At 37.5% G+C, this 26,253-nt stretch overlaps 2 protein-coding genes across 2 annotated transcripts in view; one reads left to right on the top strand and one right to left on the bottom strand.

Moving 5' to 3' along the window:
• The window catches only part of Smp_078560 (putative zinc finger protein), a gene marked incomplete at its 5' end in the record, with an annotated part of 30,645 nt that extends 25,844 nt beyond the window's left edge, over positions 1 to 4,801 (bottom strand). The window contains 5 exons of the mRNA XM_018798161.1: positions 167 to 250; positions 1,658 to 1,741; positions 2,117 to 2,224; positions 3,095 to 3,199; positions 4,660 to 4,801. Coding sequence (XP_018653130.1) covers positions 167 to 250; positions 1,658 to 1,741; positions 2,117 to 2,224; positions 3,095 to 3,199; positions 4,660 to 4,801 — 523 coding nt within the window. The remainder of the gene's footprint in view (positions 1 to 166; positions 251 to 1,657; positions 1,742 to 2,116; positions 2,225 to 3,094; positions 3,200 to 4,659) is intronic.
• Positions 4,802 to 21,199: 16,398 nt separating this feature from the next.
• Smp_078550 (putative zinc finger protein) overlaps positions 21,200 to 26,253 on the top strand; it is a gene marked incomplete at its 3' end in the record, with an annotated part of 33,018 nt that continues 27,964 nt past the window's right edge. Inside the window, exon 1 of the mRNA XM_018798160.1 lies at positions 21,200 to 21,452. Coding sequence (XP_018653129.1) covers positions 21,435 to 21,452 — 18 coding nt within the window. The 5' untranslated portion in view covers positions 21,200 to 21,434. The remainder of the gene's footprint in view (positions 21,453 to 26,253) is intronic.

Raw genomic sequence — 26,253 nt, 5'->3', positions numbered from 1 at the left:
AATAAAAGGTTTTCGAGGCTTCATATTCTGTGAACAAATCAAAAGATGTTAAGAGATACTCATCAGAGACTAAATGGTCGAAAAGAATATTTTTCATAGTGACTTGTTGAGAAAGTATATTGCACACAGCACTACACAGAACATCATAATTACCACAATAACTCACCTTGGTGAATAACTTTCTTGTGTTCAATTAAATGGAATTTGGTTGTAAACTTTCTGTCACATTGAATACATGGATATTTTATTCCTAAAGAGAAAAGAAATGATAATTAAGATTATTAAATGTACTTATAGAATTTCGCGAACTAATTATGATTGAGTAAACATAAGAGATCTATTATTATATATGTGTGCGAACTGAGATACTATCTAGACGCCAAAACTAAAGTAAGTGATTTTGTTAGGTCGGTTACTGTCGGAACATATGACCTAAAGATCTAATTCACATTAGGATATCCAGTTCCCCGGGTAGCCAGTGGCCAGAATCAATTTGTACATCATTCATTTGTTAAGGAAACCAGAGCTCACAGTACAGCATTCCTTTCAAATCAGAGTTTTTCAACTCCTCCACAATGACCCTGAGTATCTACAGACCCGGTCAGAACTTTGGAGATTCGCCTTCCGTTTTCCCATAAAAGCGTTCAAACCATATGCTTTTAGTTTGAAGAACAAGTTAAGGTGGTTAAATTACAATCACAGAGAGATTGAATTGCATAATAAACTGATTTTCTGATACCAGTTAGCTATTTGTGAACTGATTTTTAAACCAGTCCGTTTTATTGTAGTCTATGTGTATCTATAGGTACGTGTTGTACAATATGAAGAAAGGTCAGTTGGTTATCTATTTTACCGGAATTCACTGATATTAGTACTTGATAAAATGATTAAGTCCTGTGAGTGTTTTTCATTCACTTGCTAAATGAATGGATCAGATAGACAGAATCAATCAATATCAAATCACTGAGATGATTTTTAATTATTCGCCTTTTTGTTTACAAAGTATTCCAAGTAGCAGTATGGTGAGAACAAAATAACAACTGTAGTATACGAAATAAAATGAATGTGTAATGATATAAAGTGAAATAATGATCATTTTTTCCATTGGGATCGTGATAGTATGGTTTTTACTATATTTCGTGTACGTCGCATTAAGCTCCGATCACCTATCTCCAAAAAAGTGTTTAATCAAAATACAACACTCACTATCGCCAACTCATTATTTAAGAAATTTTAATACCATTTTGAGACACACATTGTATCTTACTGTATACTATAGAGAAAATCAACAGTATTTGATTTAAATCTTTAAAAGAATGGAAGTGAGGTATAATGATGTGGATGAACTGTGTTTTTTGATAAGCAAAGTTTATTTGTTTAATGAAAATAATACAAAATGTGAATACTGTGGTAAAATGAATATTAAAATGAAAACAAACAGGTGGAAACAAATGCAATTTATTCTAAACATACAATCTAGTGTGATAGATCTATCATTGTAATGTTTGGTTTAAAAAACCCAAAATCTGACTTCGAAAGAAAGAAGCATGAATCAACAACATTTAGTCAGTGGCAACATTGAAACGAAAACAACAAAAAATAGTCACAACTTATTAAGCGTAAAAAGCAAACAAACAACAAGAAATGTATCATCTACTTTTGTGAATGCTTTTAATGTGGCGGTCCCGTCCAGCTCTTGTTGAAAACGTCTTGTTGCAAAAAGCACACGACGGTTTCACTCCTGTAAATATAAAGAATTAATTTAGGAAATCCATTGTAAGAACAATGGGAGTTTTCAAAGAACAGTAAAAACAAGAGAATCTACTGTAGTCAAGATTACTACCAAGGTTAATTGCCAAACTATTTTTTGCGTTTATCAGAGAGATTAATAAGATACATATAGAAATAAATATGTCTTAATTAGCATATCAGTTGTCATAGTTTACAACAAGACGAATGAACTCTGTAAATTTTCTACATTACATCAGACTCAGTAATCAACAAGTCACACATTAACAGTTCTATTTAGTAATGAACACTGTAAATTCAATATGAAGAATATTTTCAAAAGATGAACATATTAAAATTTAGTATGTTTCTTTCAAGATATACCTACCCTCTTCAGAATCTTGTACTGATGAGATTTGACGTCGCTTAAAAGTTGTGCTACCATTATGACGGTTATAAGCACTAACAATATGACCATCATTAGAGTTATATTTATCTATAAAAGGGAATCATACAATATTACATGCATGTTTCCAAATAATTCATTAACATAATAATCAGATTTTCAAAATTGATTTGAGGAAAAAAGGTAAATAGAAATAAATTTGACTTTGATGTAAATCATAAAAACCATAGCTGATGAAAATAATATACATATACCAACGGAAATGATACAGAAAGCCTCTAAATACGGTTCAGTCAGTATATTTATCCAACATACAGATCATTAAGACTGTTGTAAAAATTGAAGTCAGGATAAATCTACTGACAGATTCATTCTTCATTAGATATAACTTAAGGAAGATTGTGAATGATTAGCATTGGATAAATTTAGAATAATACTTTAATGATACAGGTTAAGAGTTAAAATACCTTAGTAAAATAGTTTTAAAATCAAGTCTTTTTAGAGGATTGTTAAAAAACCGGTCGACGTATTACGTCTATATTTGACTGATTGCAGCAGCTTTACACCATTCAATTCTTCCAATGTGAACAGAATTAGAGAAACGAGCGAAATTGTTTCAGGCGTTCAGAAGTTATGGTCAAAAGTGTAATCACGAAATTAGAGGTCTCGGATATTTCCGTAGGATTTTGTCGCAGGGAATTTCTATGAGAAATTTCAGATCACATTTCTTAAATAACTTTTGTATGACCCGATAGATTTTGCTCATTCTTGATGTATTTTGTGCAGAATTGCAAATATTGTTGTTTCTAGACCAACTTTTTATCTATCCAGAACTCAGAATCAATCGAGCAGCAATGTACAGCCTTAAGTGATTCAAACCCCTAAAACATGTATGAGTATCTTAATAATTATATATAATTCAACAAATTATTTAAAGTAATAAACTATAATAACACTTACGTTTAAAACTGTCCTCCGAATACAACGAATGATTATCTCGCAAAATTCCTAACTTATTATCTATTAGACTGTCATCCATAGTGTTATCATAATTACATTCCTCCGCTAAAAACAAACATAATATCTATGAGAATGCAGAATATATAGTCAGACGATAGGTAATAAGTCAACTACGTAACTGTCACCTATAATTGAAGATGGGTTTATACTAATAATGAGCGGTCATTAGACGGTGTATAACCAATAACATGTTTTTCTAGTCTGTTAGTAATGATCATATCACAGTGTAGCTACTAGCTTACCCCATGACTTGCAAGTTTACTATGCTCTGATGTTGGTCAATTGCACGAAATCGTTAGGAAACCATGAGTCAGACTTTTGTGTGAATCACCACTCGACATTCGTAAGATTTACCTGAACATTCTTAATGGAACTGATGCTCCCTGTTGGATTCTAGCCTAAGTCAATCAGTGTCAGTGACAGATGTTATCACTACTAAGCCATTCTAGTCGCAACTAGGGAGCGTAACATAGCACGGAACTAAAGCCTAGGGTATCTTGGCGATTCCCTTTAATGAATTAATATTAGAAATTACTATGCACTTACACTTAAGCCTAATACAATGTGTTATTCCCTACCTTATTGATTTCAACCCACTCCATTGTTAGTATTTTACTAATATTCGTGCAACTGTCCCCACCCTTATATCTCCGAATTAAGATTCACATTAAAAATGTCAGACATATTAGAATATTTTGTCGACCTAGCACAAATATCCATCAGGTCACGTCACCGCATTACATTAGCTTAATGTGATAAAGTTAATGAGATAAACGATAAATGAGATGGCTGTATTGCTGATCACAATATAACGAGTAAAAATATATGCAAGCGACCCACAAAACAATAAGATAACAATAATAATTCTGATACGTGGTATTGAAAGTAAAATATTATTGGAAAAACAGGCTCTTAGCCTATTGAACATTAAATATGGTTTTCTTTCCTCTAATTGATTTATACTCCGGACTCACTAAGTGATTCCTTTTAATGGTGTTGAATAAAGTATTACTTAGTGTTAATCTGATACTCTATTCTGGGTCGTGAACACTGGATCCGGTATAATGTGACTGATCCTATTGTCGTTTTGACGTATTATCGTAGCATACTTGAGAAAAATATTTCAAACCAACAGTAATATTAAGTTCATATGAAGAGATCTGAAAGATATTTGCTGTTCTATGCTATTAGTTGTTCACATGACTAATCAAAAAACTTAAGTCTTAAGAAACAAACTCGACAAAAAAAGTGTGAAATTGAAAGAGAAAGGAGGCAGAAATAGATCAATGGGCCAAATACATAGTATTTACCAATTATTTTTCAAATCCGTGACCGGTCCTACTTCAAGTTAATTTTAAATAGGACGACCTGTGTTTGGATTACAGGGTCTCTCTTAAATTTACTGACATAAGTACTTATCAACGAGTGGCTATATGCTTTGTATGGGTTTCTTATAACGTGTCGATAGATAAATTCCTTGCACTAGTATAAAAGTAATCACCTACCTTTTATATATTCTTCAGGCCCAATGTTTAAATTACTTGATATGCATTCATTTGATGATTTGTAGATCACACCATCCAACCCCATTGGTTGTTCAACCTTACAAGTAATTCCAAAACAGAAGTCAGATACAGGTATCGCCATTTTACTTCAAAGCTCAAACATTGGAAAGTCTACAGCAACTGAGACAAATGACAAGAAACCTTTCAAAAAATTCAAGTACCAGAAAGTATGTCAAATTCCTAGTAAAACAATTATGTTCACATTAACTACTTATTTATTTAGAATACATCAATACGAATGGGGACCAAAATAAACATACGCCGCACAGGTAATACAATGAAATTGTGAATAGATTGTGTCAGCATAACTGAAAATTCACCAATTTATGTTTCAAATAGGGTCACAATTCAGTGCGTTGGTTGATCTATTTTCAATCACTAATAGCGGACAAGTTGGCAAAACTTCAGAATTTTTCCATGTAATATATATATATATATGATTTGGTGACATAGTCGAATGATTTATGTGGTGCATATCTATTTGGTGCCTCCTTGTACTAATGTTTCTGTTTAAAATAAAGATGACAGTGAGTCTTGTGTTTTGGCAAGTAATCCGAATTCCTTGGTTGAATAACCATTTAACCGTATGGCTACAGAGCGTTTGGGCATTATAGCTGGTGTCGGTACATGATAAAAACCTCAACTCTGATTTGTAACCCTGAGTTTTAACTGTAACTCCCAATTCCTAACATTAATTTGCAACCCTATTACGATCCTATGAGGACACAGGCAATAGCAATCACTACATCTAATCGATAAAGTTTCTTCAAAGGCACTCCGAGATATATTAAGGATAATATATGAAATACATTATGACATTAAGATGATTCGACAGGCAAGGCTAGAAGTGCTAATATTGTAGCACGTTATATATTGGCGTTCACTTGGATGCAGGAGCGATCTGAAACAACACAACAGTCAGGACATGTAAATGCCTCTGAAGTAAGAGCGCGGTGTACCGGCACAACAGATATATTTTTTTAAATTGGAAGACGTGGTTCGAGTACAAAGAGGGAAACTTATTACGAAATAGTTTTATTTATTGTCCTGCAGGTTCAGCTTACGTAGGGCTTGTTCCCCTTCTTCCAGTACATTTACTCTTTGCTGCCCCGCAATAAGAAAAACAAACTCGCATTAGCAACGTTGCATGTGCTGATTTCTAAGACCGTTACAATATGACATTTCGAATTGTTTAGATGCACGGACTAACGACCTCCAATGATAAAGTTAAACACACCGCTGACAAGCCGGTAAAGGAATACTGAACTGACGACTTTCTCGTCTACTATAATAAAATATCTTTATCAAAAGCTTGCATAAACTAACTAATATAATTCCCCCGCTTCTTGTTACATCGGTACGGTCCCATGCATTTGGTTATATCCAATCGGTGGTAGTCCAGCAAGAAGACTACACTAGTTGTTGTCAGTTCCGTAGTTATTTGTGGATTTGTATATCTTGTAGTTTAAGTGATCACGTTTGACCCAGGTAATTAGAGTTTCTGGATACCATCGGCTATTGCATTCTAATTCAGGAGGTTAGTTAGTTGTTTGTAGTTTGAAAATAATAAAGCGATAATTCGTGTGCTAAGGGGAGACGATTAATTTAAAAGTAAACAAATTACTTGAGTGGTAATTTTTAAAAATATGGAATGGGAACAATAAGAGAGAAAATGGAGATGAGAATCAGTTACTGGTTATGCAGTAATGATAATCGTGATAATTAGTGTGACATGCATCATAGGCAGTTGGTCCGAGAGGGTGGTGGGTGAGTATGTTCGTCAGATCTCCTCTTAAATTCATTCGCTGGGGGTGACTGTGGTCACTTCAGTTAGGAGATTATTCTAAACTGGGACAACTCCCAACGAAAAAAAGTGGGATCATACCTCATTGTCATCTCTTTAATGTGCAATTTCCGAGGGTCGCCTCGAGAAGCATAGTGATGACCGCCTAGTAATATACTCATATCCGCGTTACTTGAAGTACTGAATGTATTTTATGCCATTATCAGATCACCTCTTATCTCCCTGCAGCTTATGGAGAATAATCCGGTACGTTGAAGTTTATCCTCGTAAAATTATGTTTTAGACCTATCATCAACTTCGTTGCTTGTGTCTTCACTTGATCTGAGAGATTTATACCTTTTTGAAGAGAAGGGGTTCAATGACATTGTTTTTTAAACAATTTAAGAGTGATTTATCATTCAATAAGACACTGTCTTTTTATGCAACGTTTCATTTAAAGCAATGAAAAAGTGGGGTAACGGCCTTAATCTCTCGTTGTAAAATAAAAACGTCGAATTTATGCATGAGAAGTAGGGCTAGCATTTCAAGTCAGAGTTATATCTCCCCATTGAACTTTTGAGGGTTTTCTTTGCAGTTGTTACAGTTATTATTAAGACGACATCTGGGTCGACTAGTTGTAATTTGCAAACAAACATTTGGTGCCTAAATTAGGGTTTGATTTTATTGTTATTTGGGAACGTAAGTTACTAGTAGATCGATGTGCCACGCTTCAATAGTGGAAGAGAGCGAAAATATGGACGTAACAATGACCCTATAAACACGTGAAATGGACCAACAAAAATTAAGGAAGGCAGTAGACAGTAATCAATAACGACGCAAGACTCAGGCGAATTCAGGAAATGGGAACTAGATGCAGGTAGCTTAACCTGCAGTGTCTAGTGGTGATACATACTTACATGACTCACCCTAGCCTTTGAACAGACCTTGAAAACTCAGACAGCATGTGGCTATAGGATGACTTTTACCGTTATAATAACATCACCGATTTCAAAGAAAATTGTGATCTTCACCACACGTCTTATTTTTATGCCCTAGTATTCCTGTGCTTATGCACCTTGTGTTTACTTGTTTATATCTATCACCTAATATTTTATCCAGTGCCTGTCTCTTTGTCACACTACCCATCATCTATTTGGAGCTATATTAAGTATTAGTATAGTGAACTAGAATTGTTCCTTCTGCGGTCTCCCTGTCTGCTTCGCTTCTCGTGTCGCCTTTCTGAGACAAGCGTACGAATTATATATATTTGAGATTCATGATCGTATTTAACTAACTTTGGTCGACTATCCCCTAAAGCGAACTAGGTCGATAACTGTATACAAGGGCAGTGCGTTCTTTTTTTAAACGTTTTCTGTATTTTTTGTATATTTGTCATCATTTTCGAAATTACTTGCAATTGTCATTAACAAACTTTTCACGAATCCTGAATTCCAGGTATTTCTTTGATTTTGCTGAGTCTTCTAATGACTTTTATCTCTGTTTTGCTCAACGTTGTCTTTTTGGCGCTTGCCAGATTTGGAGGCTTTACTTTGGTTGATACTCTGTGAAATGGTTGCTTTTGTTTCATGTACTTAATCTTGAAGCGTTTTCAATGTTTACTCTACAGACGTTTTCTATTATTAACTGGCTATTAGTTTTGTCTTTTGTGTAGTTACCGTTTTACCGTGGATTGTCCATCCTGAGAACAGAATAAATTGGCCTGCCCATCTTCCCTGGGTTCGATATTATTCCTTGACGTATAGAAACATTTTTCTCATGATAATTGAGCTTTACCATGTATCTGTACCAGTTAGAAAAAGTGAAATTTATGTATATGTTTATATATCTACATTTACATTCTTTCTAGTGCACCCTTTTTGTGTAATTTTTGAACCATTTTGAACGTTGATCGCGTTGTTATAAAGAAGTAACTGGTCATTATCACCTTCTGAATGACTGCACTCTAGAAGGAATCATTGTGAGTCGACCAGAGGCAAACCCACTGAAACAGTTCAGTTCATGCATCTGACATTTTACTCGCTTGTTTCGCTACTGTTGGCTTCCAATGACTGCTCTTGTGCTTAACATGTATATTCTTCACCAAGACCAGCCGTGTATACTCCACACTAACCACTCCCAATACCGATTTTTAGGCATAAGATATATTTGATAGCTCTATACTACAACGTAATACTGTGAAAAATTGTTTTACTTACACACGAAGCATATTAGGTTGAAAAAATTACTTGGCATTTCATAGTTACAAACGCCTTCGCATTATATCTGTAAATGTCACTAGGCTAACTACAGCAACTTCTTATGGAAAGTTCGTAACTCGTCATATTCCTAACTGAAGTTCCGTAAGTATTCTTAACTTTAAAATTATTTTTCTGACCAAGAATATCATTTTTAAATTGTCATATACCTCACCAACCTGTATTATAACCTGGCCCGTACATGAGTTGTATTATATCTTCTCTGTCATTCGAAATTAATACTTAGTAGAACCGCCTTTAACATTCTTCCATAAGCCCATAATAGTTGTTATCGGTATATGTATTTGGGTTTATTAATTGATCTATAATATTAGTTGCCTAAAAAGACGAATATAGCTGAGGAGTCCCATAATAGGGCGAAACGGCCGTCCAGTGTTTCCAGGTTTTCCATGGTGGTCTAGCCTCAATTGACTCACGCTTTCAACTATGAAAAATAGTTTAGATAATTAAGTCACCAAATTTGGGCATCATCATACTGCGATAGCACGATAACTGAATTATCAGGTAGTTGTCGGTCAAACAAACATTTAAAATCAAAACTCAGAAGCCTATTATCAAAAATAACACTATGTAGACGAATATTTTTGAATTGAAATTCATAAGGTAATCAGGCAGCTCGTATTCGTTAGCGTTAAAAACTATTTCAGAAGCACCCAAAACAACAATGCCTATATCCCACTGGCTAATCCTCAATCCATACTATAACTAGTTAAACATAATGGTTTCTGGTTATCGTCATAAAGCATTGCCGTGACTTAACAATCACGTAATATGATTGACAAAGTAGATGAAGCTATTATTATATTCGTTTAACAAATCGACTTGTAATTATCACCAAATAGTGTTGTTTTCTCGTTATCTACATTCACTACAGATGATTACAGTATGTTTCTCAGTCGGTTGCTCATTCAGAAAATATCTTAAAACTTTGTCAGTCTAATTGAAGGTTTGGCAACACAATCATGCATGCAGATGATCCGTATAAGCAGTCGAGCAAATCTCTCGAAAGCTAAGAACACTGTTGAATTTACGACAACACTGACAAAGGTTTAAGTCATTATCGTAGACATGAGTTGAGATTGTACTCCCCTTGATTACAACTTGTGTCCTCCCTGATAATCACATGAGCATCACTCACTGTTTATCATCTTGTACAGATTAATTTGGCCGGAAGCATCGTTCAACAACATAGAACCTATTTTATGGCACAGTCTTGGCCGATTTCAATAAATCTTAATCACTATATTTGTAATAACTCGTTTTCTAACTTATGCGAAGCTCGATACTTGCAACTAAGTTGCATGCACCATCAGATTCAGTAGGGTGTTGCTAATGGTGTCCGGCCAACGAATATTGAGTATCTTGAGTAAAAAATTGTTTACAAGTATTTGTACTGCTTTTATATCGGTAATAGTGGTTCTCAATATTTCAGCTCCAATCAGTAGAACTTTCTTGGTGTTCGTACTGAGGATTAAGAATTTGATATTGGATGACAGTTATTTTGAGTTGCGGGTGTTCTTCAACTGTAGTAATGTGGTCTTTGCATTGACAATCCTTGCTTTTACGACTGCATCGGATTCTTCTTGTTCATCGATGATGAATCCCATGTACGTGAATGTTCCCACATCTTCCAGAGTTTCGCCATCAAGTGTGTTCGAGTTGGTGTTCTCTGAGTTTTATTTGAGGATCTTGCCTTTACCTTGAGTATGTTGAGGTCTACTGTCGCAGAAGCTGCCGCTACACCAGTTGTTTTCACCTGCATTTGTTCGTGACTAGGGAATAGGAGGGCTAGGTTATCTGAGAATTTCAAATCGTTTAATTGGTTCTGAGATGTCCATTGCATTCCCTGCTTCCTCCTCAGATGTCGATGTCTCCATAATCCAGTCAAACATCATAGGAAAGAGAAAGTGGGATGGTAGACAGATTTGTCTGATTCTGGTTACCACCTGGAATGCATCTATCAGCTGACCTCCGCACACACCTTTACAGTGTAGTCCGTTGTATGAATTCCGTGTGATGTTGACGATCTCCCCAGGTACTCCGTAGTGTCGAACAAGGTCTCATAAGGTTACCCTATCAACTTTATCTTAGTTATTTCAAAAATCACCAAGTTGTCTCCTTAATTCTGCAGCTATTTGATCGGTCCTTCCGGCCTCCCATATTTTTCGGACATTTCAATAACCTAAACTAATTAGTTCTTTTGTTGCCAGAGGAGATATCGGTTAAGTAGTCTCTGAAGGAACTTGACTTTCATCATGAAGCGTGATAACTCTTTTAAATGAAGATCTTTCAATTCGGAGGGCAGAGCTTGGATGGTTTAAACGATTTTTTCTGATTGACGTTTTTGTAGGAGGGTTGTTTTCTACGGAACGGGGTTGATTACTTTGTCTCTGGCCCACTTTTATCTTGACTTGGGAACAGTAGTAACCCTAGAACAGCTATAGACAAAGTTGCTAGCTACCATAAGCAGGAATTGTCAGATTGTAAAAAAAAACAATGCGGTTAGACGGGTGATCGGTAAATGTGTGAAGTTTATACGTTCGCAAGCCGCATTGGGCCAACAGATGATGGAGCCTTTTTCTGAGTATAGAGTCAAACAAGGTTGATTCTGTTTTTTTCCCATAGGAATCGACTATTTTGGGTCGTTGGTGGCTCTTCAAGGAAGAAGAGAGGAAAAGAGGTAACAGTAGGTATTTGTATGTCTCCAAACGCGTGCAGCACATCTAGAAGTAGGTTTCAATCTGAGTACCGATACTTTCCTAATATCCTTAATTAGTATCGAAGGAACGAGGGGGACTTCAAAGGAAATCTCCAAGGTCAACGGAACTAGCTTTGTGGAGGCTGTTTCCTAATTGAGAAATAATGTATGTCTATGGGACAAGCTAAGGTAAACGATATAACAACACAAAAGGAGATAAATTTGCATTCCAACCCACTACTAGCTAGCCATTGGGGCAGAGTTTGGAAGTGATCGGTACGCTGTGTTCGGAGGATCCTGCCATCCATTATCAGCGATCAGGTCTAACACGGTGTCACTTTAGTGACCTACTTCGTAAAGAATTTTAAAGAACCACCCCATCGTCCCTATGACATAGAATGAAAGGGACGACTTAGCACTAACACCCGACGCCTTGCTACTACTAAGAGATTGGAGTGGAATATTGCCTATACGTATTCGAAGTGACGAAGATAGGCAAACCGTCTAGCCAATACCTTCTGGTGTCGGTGGATGAATAAGTACATTCCATTGCTGCAAGCGAGACAGAAGTGATTTCGCAAACATAGGAACTTAAGGGAAGGTGACGTGGTACTTGTGGATAACGATGCAACCACTTGCGGTTCATAACCAATAGGAGGGGGTTGACAAGTGCGAGATAGATGGAGATGACCCTATAAGAATAGTGGTGGTACGTATGAAAGAGAAGGGAGTAGGAAAAGACGTGCAAAATATTTTTCTCCTAAAGGGGTCAAATGACTGCAGATTGTACATTGGGTTCATCGGCATACAGGCGCACTGTCCTGTGCTTCCCATCGACAGTGAGTAGTTGATTAAGAGAGCCATGATTGGATCTATCTAGAGGTGTCTTTATGTTGCTGGAGGGATTTGGGTGGCCGGTGTAACGAAAAGAACACTCAGAAAATCCTCCGAAGAATTTTGTTGGATAGTATTGTCCTTAATTTTTTTCTTCCTCTCTCGTATTTTAACCCTCATTTAGGTTTCTGTTAACCACACTTATTTGTGGAAGACCATTCAATGTCAATCGGTGCTACGACTCCATGTGGTGAAACAGGTTATTAGGTCTTTGATTGATCACTGAACAATGTAAATAAAGCAACCATCATCGTCCAGGGTAACGATACCTGGTTGATAGTGGTATGCAAGATGATGAGTGCTAAGGAATGTGCTATGACGTCTGCGTGAATCAAACACTAGCAGATTTCAAAGGGTTTGGGTAGCTTCACGTGTGTAGTTGTGCCGTAAATTCTGCTTGGACTCAAAATGCTTGCTAGAAAAGGCCACTGCAATTGTGAAACCAGCTGAAAAGCACATCGGCGAGCGTTGCTGTAGAGCATCTGATGATCTTTGTTTTGTTGACATAAATTTCTGTGCGGTCATCTCAAGTAGGCTCATGGACGTTTGAGCCACGTGGTCTGAAGGATCAACTTCAGTGAGGTTTTTGATTGAGAATTCACTAATGAAGTTTCTTCTAAACCTTTCCACGAGCGGCAGCAGCCAGAAAACGACCAAACAACTGAACTGTAGGCCTAATTCCGTTTCTCACAGGAGTAACAATAAACATCATGACCTGATCACCCAAGTCGTCTAAAATCAAGATCTCAAGATGATTGTAACGTCAGTGTGATGCCTCCTCCAATAAAATCTGATGAGTGGATATAAAATAAGAGTGGGAAACAACCCAATACTGTGAAAGAGAAGACAGTCTCTCTGACAGTTGGTAAATAGTGAGGGATAATAAATTTGTAAGTTGTTGAGTGGTAAAACCTCAACAGTAAACGATTCCGAAGCCGCTTCGGGTTCACGATGATACCCTTCCAATGGTCTTCTTATTTGTTCCACCAATGCCTGAAGCTTGAGCAGCAAGCAATCCGGGTCAGGAGTACAGACGGACTTACATAAACTTAAGTGATTCAGCCTGTAGACAACGGAAAACTGGAATTTGAAAGTTTCAAGTTAGTAAAAGCCAGTAGAATACAAAAATGTAGATGAGGAGGATTAGTTTTATGCATTAAAAATACTTTGCACCTTACCGTTGTTGATAAAACATCCTATAAAAGTGAAATGTGCGAAATAGTTTTTTGCCTCTTGGAACCCGAGATACTAAAACCGTTGATCAGTTTGTTTTGATAAACACTAAGCAAGGACATGATTGGGCTTTTAGCGAACCTATTAAGCAGTTGATCTTCAACTTATCGATATTTGATCTTAGAAGACTTTATTGCACGTTTAGTAGACTGGAAAAATCCAAGAATTGAATTATCAGAAATATTTTGAACAGAAACTGGTTGGTGGAGTGTTACATGCTCCCTAGTGCAACATATAAAAGAGGTGACTGGAGACGACCAGAAATCCCAGCCTTTACTAAATCTCATTGTGAGGATAATGTCGCAAGCCTCGATGACACCATCTTCGGGTAAGAATAACCATGCAGTTCTATTCTTTGGTTTCCATGCCGCCATCAACTATAATGAGTCAGATCAAGCGAGTCCAGACATTCGTGGAGTGAATACACAATAAATCACGCAGTCGGCGTTCTCAGTAGGTTGCACAGCAAATCTAGAACCCCCCACTAAGATGGCTCACGATCTACGTGAGAATCTATGTATACACCTTACAGCTCCGAGCGTCTCTCGCTCTATACCAAACGGTCCAAGAAACTTTCCTCCACGGTTCATTAAGGAGCTTCGTGCATATATCTGTGAAAGAAAAAGAATGTAGGGGAGATTAGAGTTACTCAGTATCTAAGAGTCCAGATCATAATGTTCCTAAACCCGAAATATTTGTGCCTAAATCCTAGACAGATGTAGAAACTGTGTGAAGAATAATATATCAAGCAGTCTATAGAGTTCTCTAAACTCTTATATAAGTACATAAACCAAAGGTCTAAGGAAAGAGGCTGCATTCTATCACCATATAAAATGCTAGTAAAACATCACCACTGGAAAAGGACTGTGGTGAAGCTCGGTCATTCTCGGATTTATTTAGCAATGTAAATACCGCAGAGACACTCATCACTTAGATTCATATGAACCCCACACACATCCTGAACATAATTAGTATTAGAAAACATGGTGTTTTCGGTTTGTCAAATAAGATCGATGTAAGCAAACTAAAGGGATGAAATGAAACGGATCCTAGACCATTAAAGTAACTAGAAGATTTTATGGCATACTGATTGGACATATGTTTTAGTCTATATACAAGCTGAGGTTGATTACCAAAAGACAGGAAGAACACTATGGGAACCCCGTTCATCAAAACAAATACGAGAAACAAACCTAAGAACTATCATCCTGGAAGCCTGATTAGTGTGGTTTTAGTGATTCTATCAAAGTTCTTTCGAAAGTTGTTAAAGGAACTAGACTAAAACCCTATTCCTTCTGAGAAGCAGTAAGCCTTTAGAATGGGTTATTCATGCCTCGCAAAATTGTTAGCAAGTCATGAACGTTTAAGTGATCTGAATGATCAAAAGCCGCTTACGTAGCATATAATGATTTCAATAGGGGTCTTGAATAAGTTATACCTTGCAGGTTGGATGAGTATTACTTATGTGGATAACAGGTTACCTATTTGGATGTCAACAGAAAGCACAGCTTAACTCCAAATTGTCTTGTTAAAATACTGTTTTTGGTGCCTCAGGAGGCCAACGCCACTTAACCTGATGTAAGTGGTCTTATTATCATCGTCGATTTTATTGTATAACGGCGACATAAAGATTTGGAGGGTGAATGTAGCTTTAAATTACCTGCAGAAACTGTCCGAATGGTTTAGAATTTGACAGTCTCTGATGAATGCTTTCATTTCATAATGATGCATGTTAATCATTGAGGTACCGTACGTAGACAGTGAATAACATTAAGCTACACACAAGGACTTAAGAGTCACTGTCATTGAAGACTTTAAAATTACTCCACACTGCCGTGAGATAGCCACCAAAAGTTTTAGAAACCTATGGTCAATACGTGGAGTCCTTAGCCATGTCGATACTGTTTTTTTCACTTTATCTACAGTTCTAATCTGTCCTAAACTCCAGTATTGCATACGACAAGTTACGTCCTGCAAGAAAAAGACAGTGACCTGTTGAAGAAGATTCAAAGAAATGCAAACAAGTTGATTCACGGAATCGTAAAGCTGTAGTCAGAAGAGATTGACTGAACTAAACTTGTTCTCATTGTCGTATACAGGGATCAGAGGTGACTTAGTCACAGATCTTAAATTACTTGATGACAAATTGAAATCTGAATTTCCCCCATTTTTCTTGTCTTCCGAAACGGAGAATTTATGAAGACACTTTAAAATAGTTCATAAGTGAAGATGAACATTCTCGTCCACTAGCTATCTACTTTCCCATGGAATCACCGGCGAATGGGACTCGTTATCTCCATCTGTCGATGCATTTAAGGAATGTTGGACCAACCGAGACGCTAAAATCGATATAAGTAACACACCACCCTAGCCACTTGTCCTTTTCAAACTGGAAATGAAAATGACCAACATTCCCCTTCACTCTCCACGGGAACAATTTTTTCATTGACCTGGGAAAAACTATTGTTGTTTCGAAAGTACACGAACCAACATAATTTATGCCTGTCGAGAATATTTACTACACTTGGCCAAATAGGGCTTCTCACTAGATAAAGAGTTGCTGGGTGACGACGCCAGCTAAGTAAGTCTGACGTTAGACAAGGAGAAAAAACAAGTATAGTCGCCAGTGCCATTTATCTCTGATCGAAAGGCTGGAAATCAAGTTATCGACAAATAAAAGGAGAACACAACTTCTGCCCAGACCAATGTTATGTGTAATCTTGATAAGTCCCTCACTTTCAGGACAAGGAAAATGCCATCCATCGAAGTTTAATTTACTCTAAACACCGTCAATGGGTCGAATGCAACTTATGACTTTCAAAGAGCAGAAGAAAGTGACACTGCTAAGTCACATGCACACGACTTGGAGTAGGTGAAATCTACCATTAGAACATGTTCATTAGAATCATATTACCAAGGTAATAAAACTCAGAAGTAGGCTGGAGAAGAGATCCAACCAAAGAAGATCCTAAACTTTGAACTCACAATCAACTAGGAACCGAACATCATACTAAATAACTCATACAAAACTCATGGTTTGAAAATTCGTATCTAATCAAGTGAAAGAATGCTTTTATTGAGGTAAAAACTTGACAGCGAGATGGCGAGACAAACTTCAGAATTTAGGGTTTTCAAGTTGTTAGGTCATGGAAACCAATGCTTCTGAGACCTACATGGGCAGAACGAGTGATTCTCAAAACATATTAAATGTGTTACACAGGCATTCGTAGTCTTAGAAGTAAAACTTTTACGCTAAGCTTGATGATAGATGAATTAAGACCTGATATATTTGTTGTCACAGTAATCTGGCTCACCGCAAATGTAGAATGCTCTCAAGCTATTACAGAATACACTGTACTAGAAGTGATAGAGTTCTAAGTGGTAACGAAGGAAGCATAACGTCGTGTGTTAGAGATCACTTTAGTGTACAAACGTGTACATCAGAGGCGCATGACAGTGGTACATATCAGGTATCTTTTTGAACAAATAAATCGATACATTGATTAGCGACTATAGAAGGAATATATTGTAGACAACGCTGTCCTGCTCACTAATTTGCCCGAAGACCTATCTTTATTTGGAGTACAGCTGACTGTTTCTTCATCGTCAGAAATGTCAACTCACAAAAAATCAACTGGATACAACTAACAACCTTAGGTAGATATTTCGACGACGCACTGTACAATGTTCTGCAAAATCAACATACGTTGACTTAGAACGCGAACAATCACTCCTGGACCTTACCCTTACAACCAACTGTGATGACATCACTGACATTCGCTACTTGGCCTGACTAGCGAACACTGGCCACGATGCGCCCTACCTTATGTTTCGGACACAGTACATAAAGTACCTCCTAGTTACACCTCAATGAAATATCTGACAGAATAACAAACCGGTATATCGACTGGCTGGCCGATCAATGTGGCTGAGGTGATCGAAGACGAATAAAGAAAGTTAAAAGACACGTTCAAGTCTGTATCATTGCTGTCCGTCGTATGACCAATACTTAAGCTATCACATCGGTATCCATGGCTTGATAAAGAAACTGGAAAAATTGTGAGGCGTAGGAAACATTTATGAGACTTGTTCTTGCGAACAGGCCACGAATCACTAAAGAATGAATACTGGAAAGTCCGGAATATATGTAAAAAGAGTATGACTAGATGACGTATCACTTACAGAAGACAACTGGAATTAGTTAACCACACTAGGTCACAACTATTATTTCCGTACAGTAAACGGAGAAGAAAAAAGTACTGATGAAATTTGTATACTATTTTTCCATGAGAATTCAGATATACTAGCCGAGTCAGATTTGGTCGGAGATGATACTTTACCGAAATATTTCAGTAGGATCTGCTCCCCTGGTATTGCTAACAACGCTTCTCATAGACAAACCACAGCAATATCAGCTATAAGAACAGTACCTATGACTGAGCGGAAAGTTTTTTAATTCCTCGTTAACCTCAGATATTCTAACTCACCGGTTGTTGAAAGGCCACAACCATGACTATTCTCATCTCTCACAAACAGAATGTCAGAACCGTTCAATATGTCCCATTCCCAAACTCTCTAAGGGGTGGAAGGACGCAATAGTTAACACTATATATAAGTCTAACTAACGAACTGTCAGCCTTGCCAGCATAGTCGTTAAGACACTTCAAAAAATTGTTTTGAGTTAGTAAGTTGCGTAGAATCATGCAATCTATCAACTCTCGAGCAACACGGGTCTTGGAATAAGCAATTTAATCCTACATAACTTACTAATTGCAAAAGAGAATTGGACAGAAGCCCAAGATAACGGCTTGTGTTTTGATGTGACATTTATAAGTTTTAGTAGAGCATCTTATAAGGTTTCTCACTATGGGCTTATGGAGAAGCTTCCAAGCTTCGAAATAACAGGGCCAGTACAAGAATGAACGAGAAAATTCCTCTGTGTCTGAAGATAGTTTGAAAGTGGATGGAACACTAACTGACTAGAAGCTGGTCAGTAGTGGTGTACCCCGAGGCGCCATTTTAGCTCCCTATCCTCTCGAAGTCACTTGATTACAAAGACTGCTGAACTTGTCGACATTATTGTTTGTAGATAATATTAAAATCTACAGAATAATAAGTGATGAGTTTGATCATCTTGATCTCCGTGCTGATCTACATAAGTTGGTCAGATGGTCCTAAAGTTGGGGCTTAGAAATTGATTATTGAGAGAGTATGCTAACGCACATCGGACAAGGCAGCAGTTACCAGCATACTATTGGTAATACATCGCTTACATGGGTGCAGGAATGTAAGGTCTTTAAAGTAACCACAAGCCATGGCTTAAAATTAGTAGCATATTGCAATGCAACAGACACAGGTTTTCAAGCGTTATCGTTACTTACTAAAGATGCTATCATACTGGGGTGTGCTAAGCGTATCAGAACTAAATTATTGAAGAGTTATTATAAACCCCCATTCTGTGAGCACTTCAAGTGCCTAAACCTCTACCTCGAAGATTATCAACGTAGATGATCGATGTCGAATGATTGGAGGCCTACTCGAGTTAGACGGAAACGGTGTGACAGACTAGCTTATTTCGAAGTCACACCTCGCGATCATCATCTAACGTGGATTACCCTTTCGACACACTAAAGTACTATGGCTGCTTTGAAGACCGTATAACCCAAAGGACGTTTTTATGGAAATATATTAGTTAAAGTAGATACAATAGAAAGTAAAATCACTTCCACATGAACCAGTTTATGGCGCACGACTAACTGATGCTCGTTTGCTGTCCTTGCATTTGACAGGGATCGATGATCTGTTCGATATTTAGTGACCCAACTGCCGGATGATTTGGCTAGAGCTCAGTAACATTTCATTGCTCCTACAACCTCAAATCTTGTCGCAGAACGCGAGGTGACCCTACACTGATATTCCCTGTCATTCATAACGATTTGTGTGGTAAAATGTCCTATCTCTATGCTTCTTATGGAACTAACCATCCTTGAAATCGTGGCAAGAAGGTTTGAAAACATCTTTCAATAAGTCCAAAGAGGGATTTCGCTTTCTCGTAGAATAGCCAATAATAGGAATCACAGAGGACACTTTCATGGAGAAACTGGATCTTCATCAGAAAAGAACTATCAAGAGATGACACGCCCGAGCCGACCTACTATCCTTATTTCTTAAGACTGGGGACTAGAGACTTTCTCATTCCGTTAGAAATTTCAGACAATTTAACTTACTCATTGCGAAAGAGGATTGGACAGCTGACCAAGATAACTGCTCGTCTGTAGACGTTATATTCATAGATTTTAGCAAAGCGTTTGACAAGGTTTCACACTTAGGTCTTATGCAGAAGCTCTCGAGCTTTGGAATAACGGGTGTTATGCAAGAATGGATAGGAAGCTTCTTATGTGACCGCAGACAGAGAGTGAGGGTCAATGGAACGTTATCCGAATGGAAACCGGTCAAAAGTGGTGTACCCCAAGACACCATCTTAGGCGCTCTACTTTTCCTTCTGTATGTTAATGAACTTCCTTTATTACTTAAGTCGTTCACATCACTGTTTGCGGATGATGTTAAAATCTGGAGAACAATAAGAAGTGAGACTGATCGTTGTCATCTACAAGCTGATTGAGACGAATTAGTTAGGCGGGCTCATGATTGGGGCTTGGAAGTCAATTCGAGGAAGAGCGTGTTCATGCACATCGGGCACGATAATAGTTACTATTATACCATTAATGGTACATCTCTTCCACGCGTTCAAGAACATAAAGACTTAGGAGTAACTATAGGTCACGACCTGAAAACTACTACGCACTGCAGTGCGGCTGTTTCCAAAGGTTATCGTGCGCTATGGTCACTTCGCCGAGCATTTAAATCCTTAGACTAGATGTTTCGAATTTTATATCCCATCTATGTAAGGTCACACTTAGAGTACTGTATCCAAGCAGCTAGCCCATGTCTGATAAAGGATACTAAATCACTTGAGCGTGTCCAGTGTGTGTGAACAAAATTAGTGAAGGGTCTTTCTAAACTCCCTTACGATGAGCGTTTGAAAGGTCTAAACCTTTTCCCCTTATCTTACCGTAGGACATGAGGTGATCTTATATTGGCACTTCGTATCTTTAATTATGATTTGGGCGCTAATATGTCTCATCTTTTCGCTCCCTCCAGCACTAATAATCTCCGAGGTCATAGCAAGAAGGTTAAGAAACCGAGATCTAATAAACTAAAGGTGGGGTCCCGTTTTTCTCATCGAGTGGTCAATGACTGGAACGATTTACGAGAACAAGTGGTATCAGCACCATCAGTGAACATTTTCAAGAAGAAGCTGGACCTTCACTGGAAGGAAATCTGTCAGGATTAACACAGGTTCATCAACCTACTATCCTTATTACTGAAGACTGACTGAAGACAATTTAACATTAGCTATCATTATTTCTATAACATCGATAAGCCGAGACAAGTAACTCACAGAAATATCGTATGAGAAACAAAAAAGAAACAGAAAATACGAATACCAAAGTCGCAAAGAAATTATTCCAGTTTGTCGTTGTAAATTGGGGCTGAAATGCTTGAAAGTTGAAATTTGTTTGAAACACTGCGGCTGAATATATAGCTCGCAGTTTGATCCCTGCTTTTCTCATTAGCTCATGTTTACGGATTTTGTATATTATGTACTAGGATTGTTTTGTGCACCCTAAGTGCAGTACTATTAACAAATATTTTGACTGCTGTGAACGGAAATTATTCTTTACCCCCCGTAGTTTCTTCGCTCTTTACTGTGGTTCATGTGAGAATGAGTTGTTTAGCATGTTTTAGTGTGTCCGAGGACTAATGGTAAATGGAGACGGTTTTTTCGGTAAGTTACTTCGTTTGCTCTTTTCCATAGTGATTTGGTATCACACGTGTTAAATGTATCATTGTGCAACCTACATTTAATTATATCTACATGCAACAATCGTCATTTTAGGTAAACTATGTTTAAGTCTTCTCATAAGTCGGCAAGTGTATCTTAAAACCCCTACTACGATTCCGTGCTTGACTTGTTAGGGAACATTTCGCCTCAAAATTGGCCTATACCCATTCTTGATAATGCTATTTCGTTCTGCCAATGCGTGTCGGGCGTATCGAAAGTAGACAATTTTCCGTGTTTGTTGGTCTTAGCCTCTCTTTGTTAACCTTTGTTTATCCAGGCTCTACATATAAGTTGTTTGGCAGCTTTTTAGATTGGTCACCATACCTACTAGGAATATCACTCAGCAACTTATTCACTGCTACCTTTATATGATTTGTTAAGCAGTTTGACCATAATGTCGACTTACTTGTTATCAGAAACCATCTATCATTGTCTAATTAGGAATTGTACGTTGCACTAGTTAACGGATTTAGGCGTTATACGTGTGTTGTGCGTAAAAAGTATTATGGCAGTAAAAATTACACATAAACACGCTTCAGTAGACCTTACTGTAGTGTAAGTGTCAGCCAGCTATCATTTTATGACAGATGTTTCGTTGTGTTTACCACCTGATCAAAGTGTGCATCAAATTATATCGGTAACTGAAATGTTTTGATTTCTTAGCTCGGTTTGGGCACCCTGACAGTAACACAACCCTCACACAAATCAAATGAGATTTGTATGGCCCCTTTGTACCAATATTTATGTGTTTAAATAAATAAGTAATAAAAGCAACTGCTGGCAGTAATCACTACTTGTACAGGAGTCACTGGGCCCCCAAATGCCCTGATACGGCCGAAAGGGTTGGAGGCCGTATTTGGATCAGAGAATAATGTTCAGGCCGAGAGTTAGTGCACATGTATCCTAAAACCTGCTGAAGGGTAAAGTTTCAGACAGTAGATACATAAACAGGTCTAAAACCAACTTAGTTTTTGTTTGGCTTGCTGTCCATGAGCTCCATTCTGGCGTTTAATAATCATGTAGGTTAATATTTTAGAATAGAACTGATTCCTCAATATTCATCATGGCTGGTAGTCAAAATCAAGTTTAAAAGTAAGTGTTGAAAATAAATCATTACCAGGCACTTGCATATTAGGGACTAACCGTATTGGATGGAGGATTGTCTGAACCTAGTACTTTGATGGGGTTACATTCAGTTCCCAAACTATATAGCATATCTCTCGGATTAACTGTTAAGTCTCTACGATCACATTTAAAGTCCTTTGTTGTCAATCTATTAGTTCATACTGCTCTCTCTCGCTCCATAGTAGGCATAAGCTTTTCAACCTTTGAAAGTTAGTGGGCATGTATCAATCCCCATTGATAGTCAATCACAATCTCATCTTTTTTGGGGATAGTCTCACTAACAATTAACTTCTCAGTGCCAGTTTCTTTTATGAGTTTGAACAGTTATCTAGCGTTACCTGTATTCAATACTTTTTCTACCTCGCTTTTTTTTCCACTCAAACTCATTTACTCTTATTGAAGTCATTTTCGCTCCTCTTCTTCCTCCGAACTCGCTAAGACAAGTGTCCAAACACCGTCCAATTTGGTGAAGGCTTTTGACATTCGTTGATCTTTTGGTTCAAATTACTGCTGTTTTTACAGTGGATTGGAAATGGTGCCAGGCTACCTCAGGACAAAATTATAAAGGAGGATTTTAATCAGTGTCCTAGTAAATTTTCAATCGTTAAAATGAACAAAAAGAATGTTCAATAGATGATAAGCAATGGTACTGTGTGTCCAAGTGTTTGCTACTCACCGGAATTATTGAAGTGAACCCTCAGTTAGTTGGACTTCAAAAATAAAACCACTTACCAGAGGAGATTTTTTGTTCGATAAGATGACATGCTTATATACAAACTATTAACACAAAAGAAAATGCCACGTGCAGTTGAGAGGAATCAGTTTGCAAGTCACTCACTCTTCAATCAATTGGGACCTGATTGTTAAGCCTGATTTTTGAGCATGGTTCCAGTCATATCTTAGACTCATTTAATGTATTCAATTTAAATCTTTGGGATCCATGTTTTTGTTTGTTTTATCGTCTTCAACCGTCATGCCGACACGTTTTCATCACCGTCCTCTTTAAACCCAACTTTTGTCGCACAATTGAACCCATAGCATTTTGAGCACATGAAGTGCCTCGTACTGTAACTAAAGACGTCAATGGTCCTCATAAGATCGCTTCTTCGGTGACTTGGGGAGATTGGTCTGGGGTGTATGGTGCAGTTTCAGCTGAATTACGTAAGACCACAATCGCGGATTCTGGACTTGAAATCCAAGAATTCCCACTGACTTCGTTGTATCATTAGTATGCAGTCAGTATGGGGCACAGGTAGGAACAGAAAAACGGCAACGGGCTTATCCACATCTTTCTTAGTTCTTACTGTATCACTTGACCAAACAACACATAAGCGACTGTCGTTAAGATTCCACTTTCATGTGATTAATGGGTATAAACGTCACTAAATTCATGAATTTTAAGTTGGAACTTCATAGATACACATCACTATTAGCTACTTCCCAAAATATTAGTCAAATCAGAACCTATCCATTGGGAGGTTTCACAATAAAATTTATCCGATTCTTAGTGGAGATACATTCTTATGTTTGTAATATTCCGGTGAAGTAAGGTTGAATTCCGGAAATTTTGCGGCTGTATGTCTTCTTTAGAGGATAAATAAGTAACTGAATTTATTTTCTGAAGAATCAACCTACGATAAGCTGCGAAACATCAGTATTTCTATTTCCTACTCATTTGGATGTTACAGATAAATCATTGTTTTTATTATTGACAATCTATCCAATGCTAAATTCATTTGGTGTCAAGTCAACCGTGGTGAAGATACTTAGATCCCCTAATATTTTTCGTTATCTCAGAACAAACTGCAACAGTTGACAGCATACATCAAATAAAAAAATAAATCCTATCACCAAGTAAATTTGCTTGTCAGATATGCTGGTTCTAGCTGTGGACTTTATCACACGGTTCGAGTCCCTAGTCATTTATGTAACCATTAAATGTTTTTTTTAGGCCAAACCGTAAGGATCGTCCTTTGCATATTTGCATATCACAATATCCTTATGAACAGTCATTGATACGTTCTTGCACTGCGCCAGTAATTCGCAATTCGGACTTCAATACCGTGAACAAAATTATTCTATCGTCTTTTCCCTGTCCTACCAATTTGACTAAAAGCGCCAGTTTTGGAAATACGGTTTTTTAATAGTTGAATTCATGATTCAATTAAAGCTAAACCACTATGGAAAACCTGAGGGCATTGGACGGCCGTTTCGTCCTAGTATGGGACTCCTCGGCAGTGTACATCCACGATCCCGCCTGCGGGGTTCAGACCCAGGATTTATCGTTCTCGCGTGCGAATGCTTAAACTGTAGACCACTAAGCCGGCATTCAGCGGTGTTAATGTTTAACTTCAACCAACCCATGAAGTTGTGCCTCCGTCTACTATTGTCTTCAGTGATCCTGTCTTCAATGGTCCTACGTTGTAGCTGACTGACTGACAAGTTTGTCGACTACGTGTCGATAAAAAAGGATTAGAATATTTGGACCGTTTGTCCATAAAACAGACTATCGTAAAAATGTATTGAAATTTCGTGAATAGTGTTCACATTGAATAATTTACTATGCCAGAATTTCACTCTGATATTGATTTGTTTTTCGTAAGTTGGGATATGTGAGTTCATATCCCCAACAACCTAACTTTTGATGCTGATTTGAGATGTAGCATTCTCCTGAAACTCAAAAGTAAAGTTAAATCTGTCAGATTGCTATCAGTTGTCAATGCTGAATATATATGCAGGAGTATGTTTTGCTGGCATATTTGGGTTCTAATCACCCACTAATGTTCTCAAAATACACGTACTTTCGGGTCATGTACGTTTCGTTGTAAGCGAATAGGAAGTTGTTAGTGGTACCATCAGGAGGAAAAACGTAACCATGATCCGCTTTACCACTAGATTAATGGAACGTTAGGTGGGACATTGTACATAAAGGTCTAGCCAACCCCCAGATATTCTTCATTTACTCACTATTACTGAATACTCGGAATAAAAAGTTTATGTCAGCCCCCAACTGGTGGCGAAGTAGAAGTTGGATGCTCTACGTATCAGGTCTAAAAACTCTACTTCATTTAATTTTGGGACGTACAAACTCGTGAAAGTAACTCTTTAGTCGCCCAACTTTCCACAAATTGATTTCCATTCTGTAAGCTCACCCATAGAATAGGATTATTGATAAGTGCTTCGTCAAAATGCGTCTTTTCTTCCTGTCTTGAGTAATGTAGAAATGTCTGGAGTGCGTTTCCCCCTAAATGTGTGAATACAATCTGGCTAAAGAAATTAAACCAACTGAGAGCGATTTTGTAAGTCTCGTTATCCGTGGTTAGTTGATGGCTGACAAAACCTTGATAATCAGTCAGTCAGCTACAACGTAGAACCAGGCACATGTATGCATCGGACCAAGTTACCATAACCTCATTAGCACAACATAATGAACACCGAATTCATAGAAATAGTTAATTTAATGATAGTAACACATAAAAGAAAGATTGTATATAAGGATATAGAAGAGGAAAAAAGAAAGGTATGAAGCAATTTTAATCTCGATAGGAATAAAGAAAATTGGTTCGGCTTTGTTAACTTTGTTCATCTGTGGCTCATCATAGACATTCTACTGGAAATA

The sequence above is a fragment of the Schistosoma mansoni genome, chromosome 6, assembly GCF_000237925.1.
Source record: "Schistosoma mansoni strain Puerto Rico chromosome 6, complete genome".
Classification (NCBI taxonomy): Eukaryota; Metazoa; Platyhelminthes; class Trematoda; order Strigeidida; family Schistosomatidae; genus Schistosoma; species Schistosoma mansoni.
Note: the sequence above shows the minus strand (reverse complement) of the source record. Positions and strands in the feature narration are given on the sequence as shown.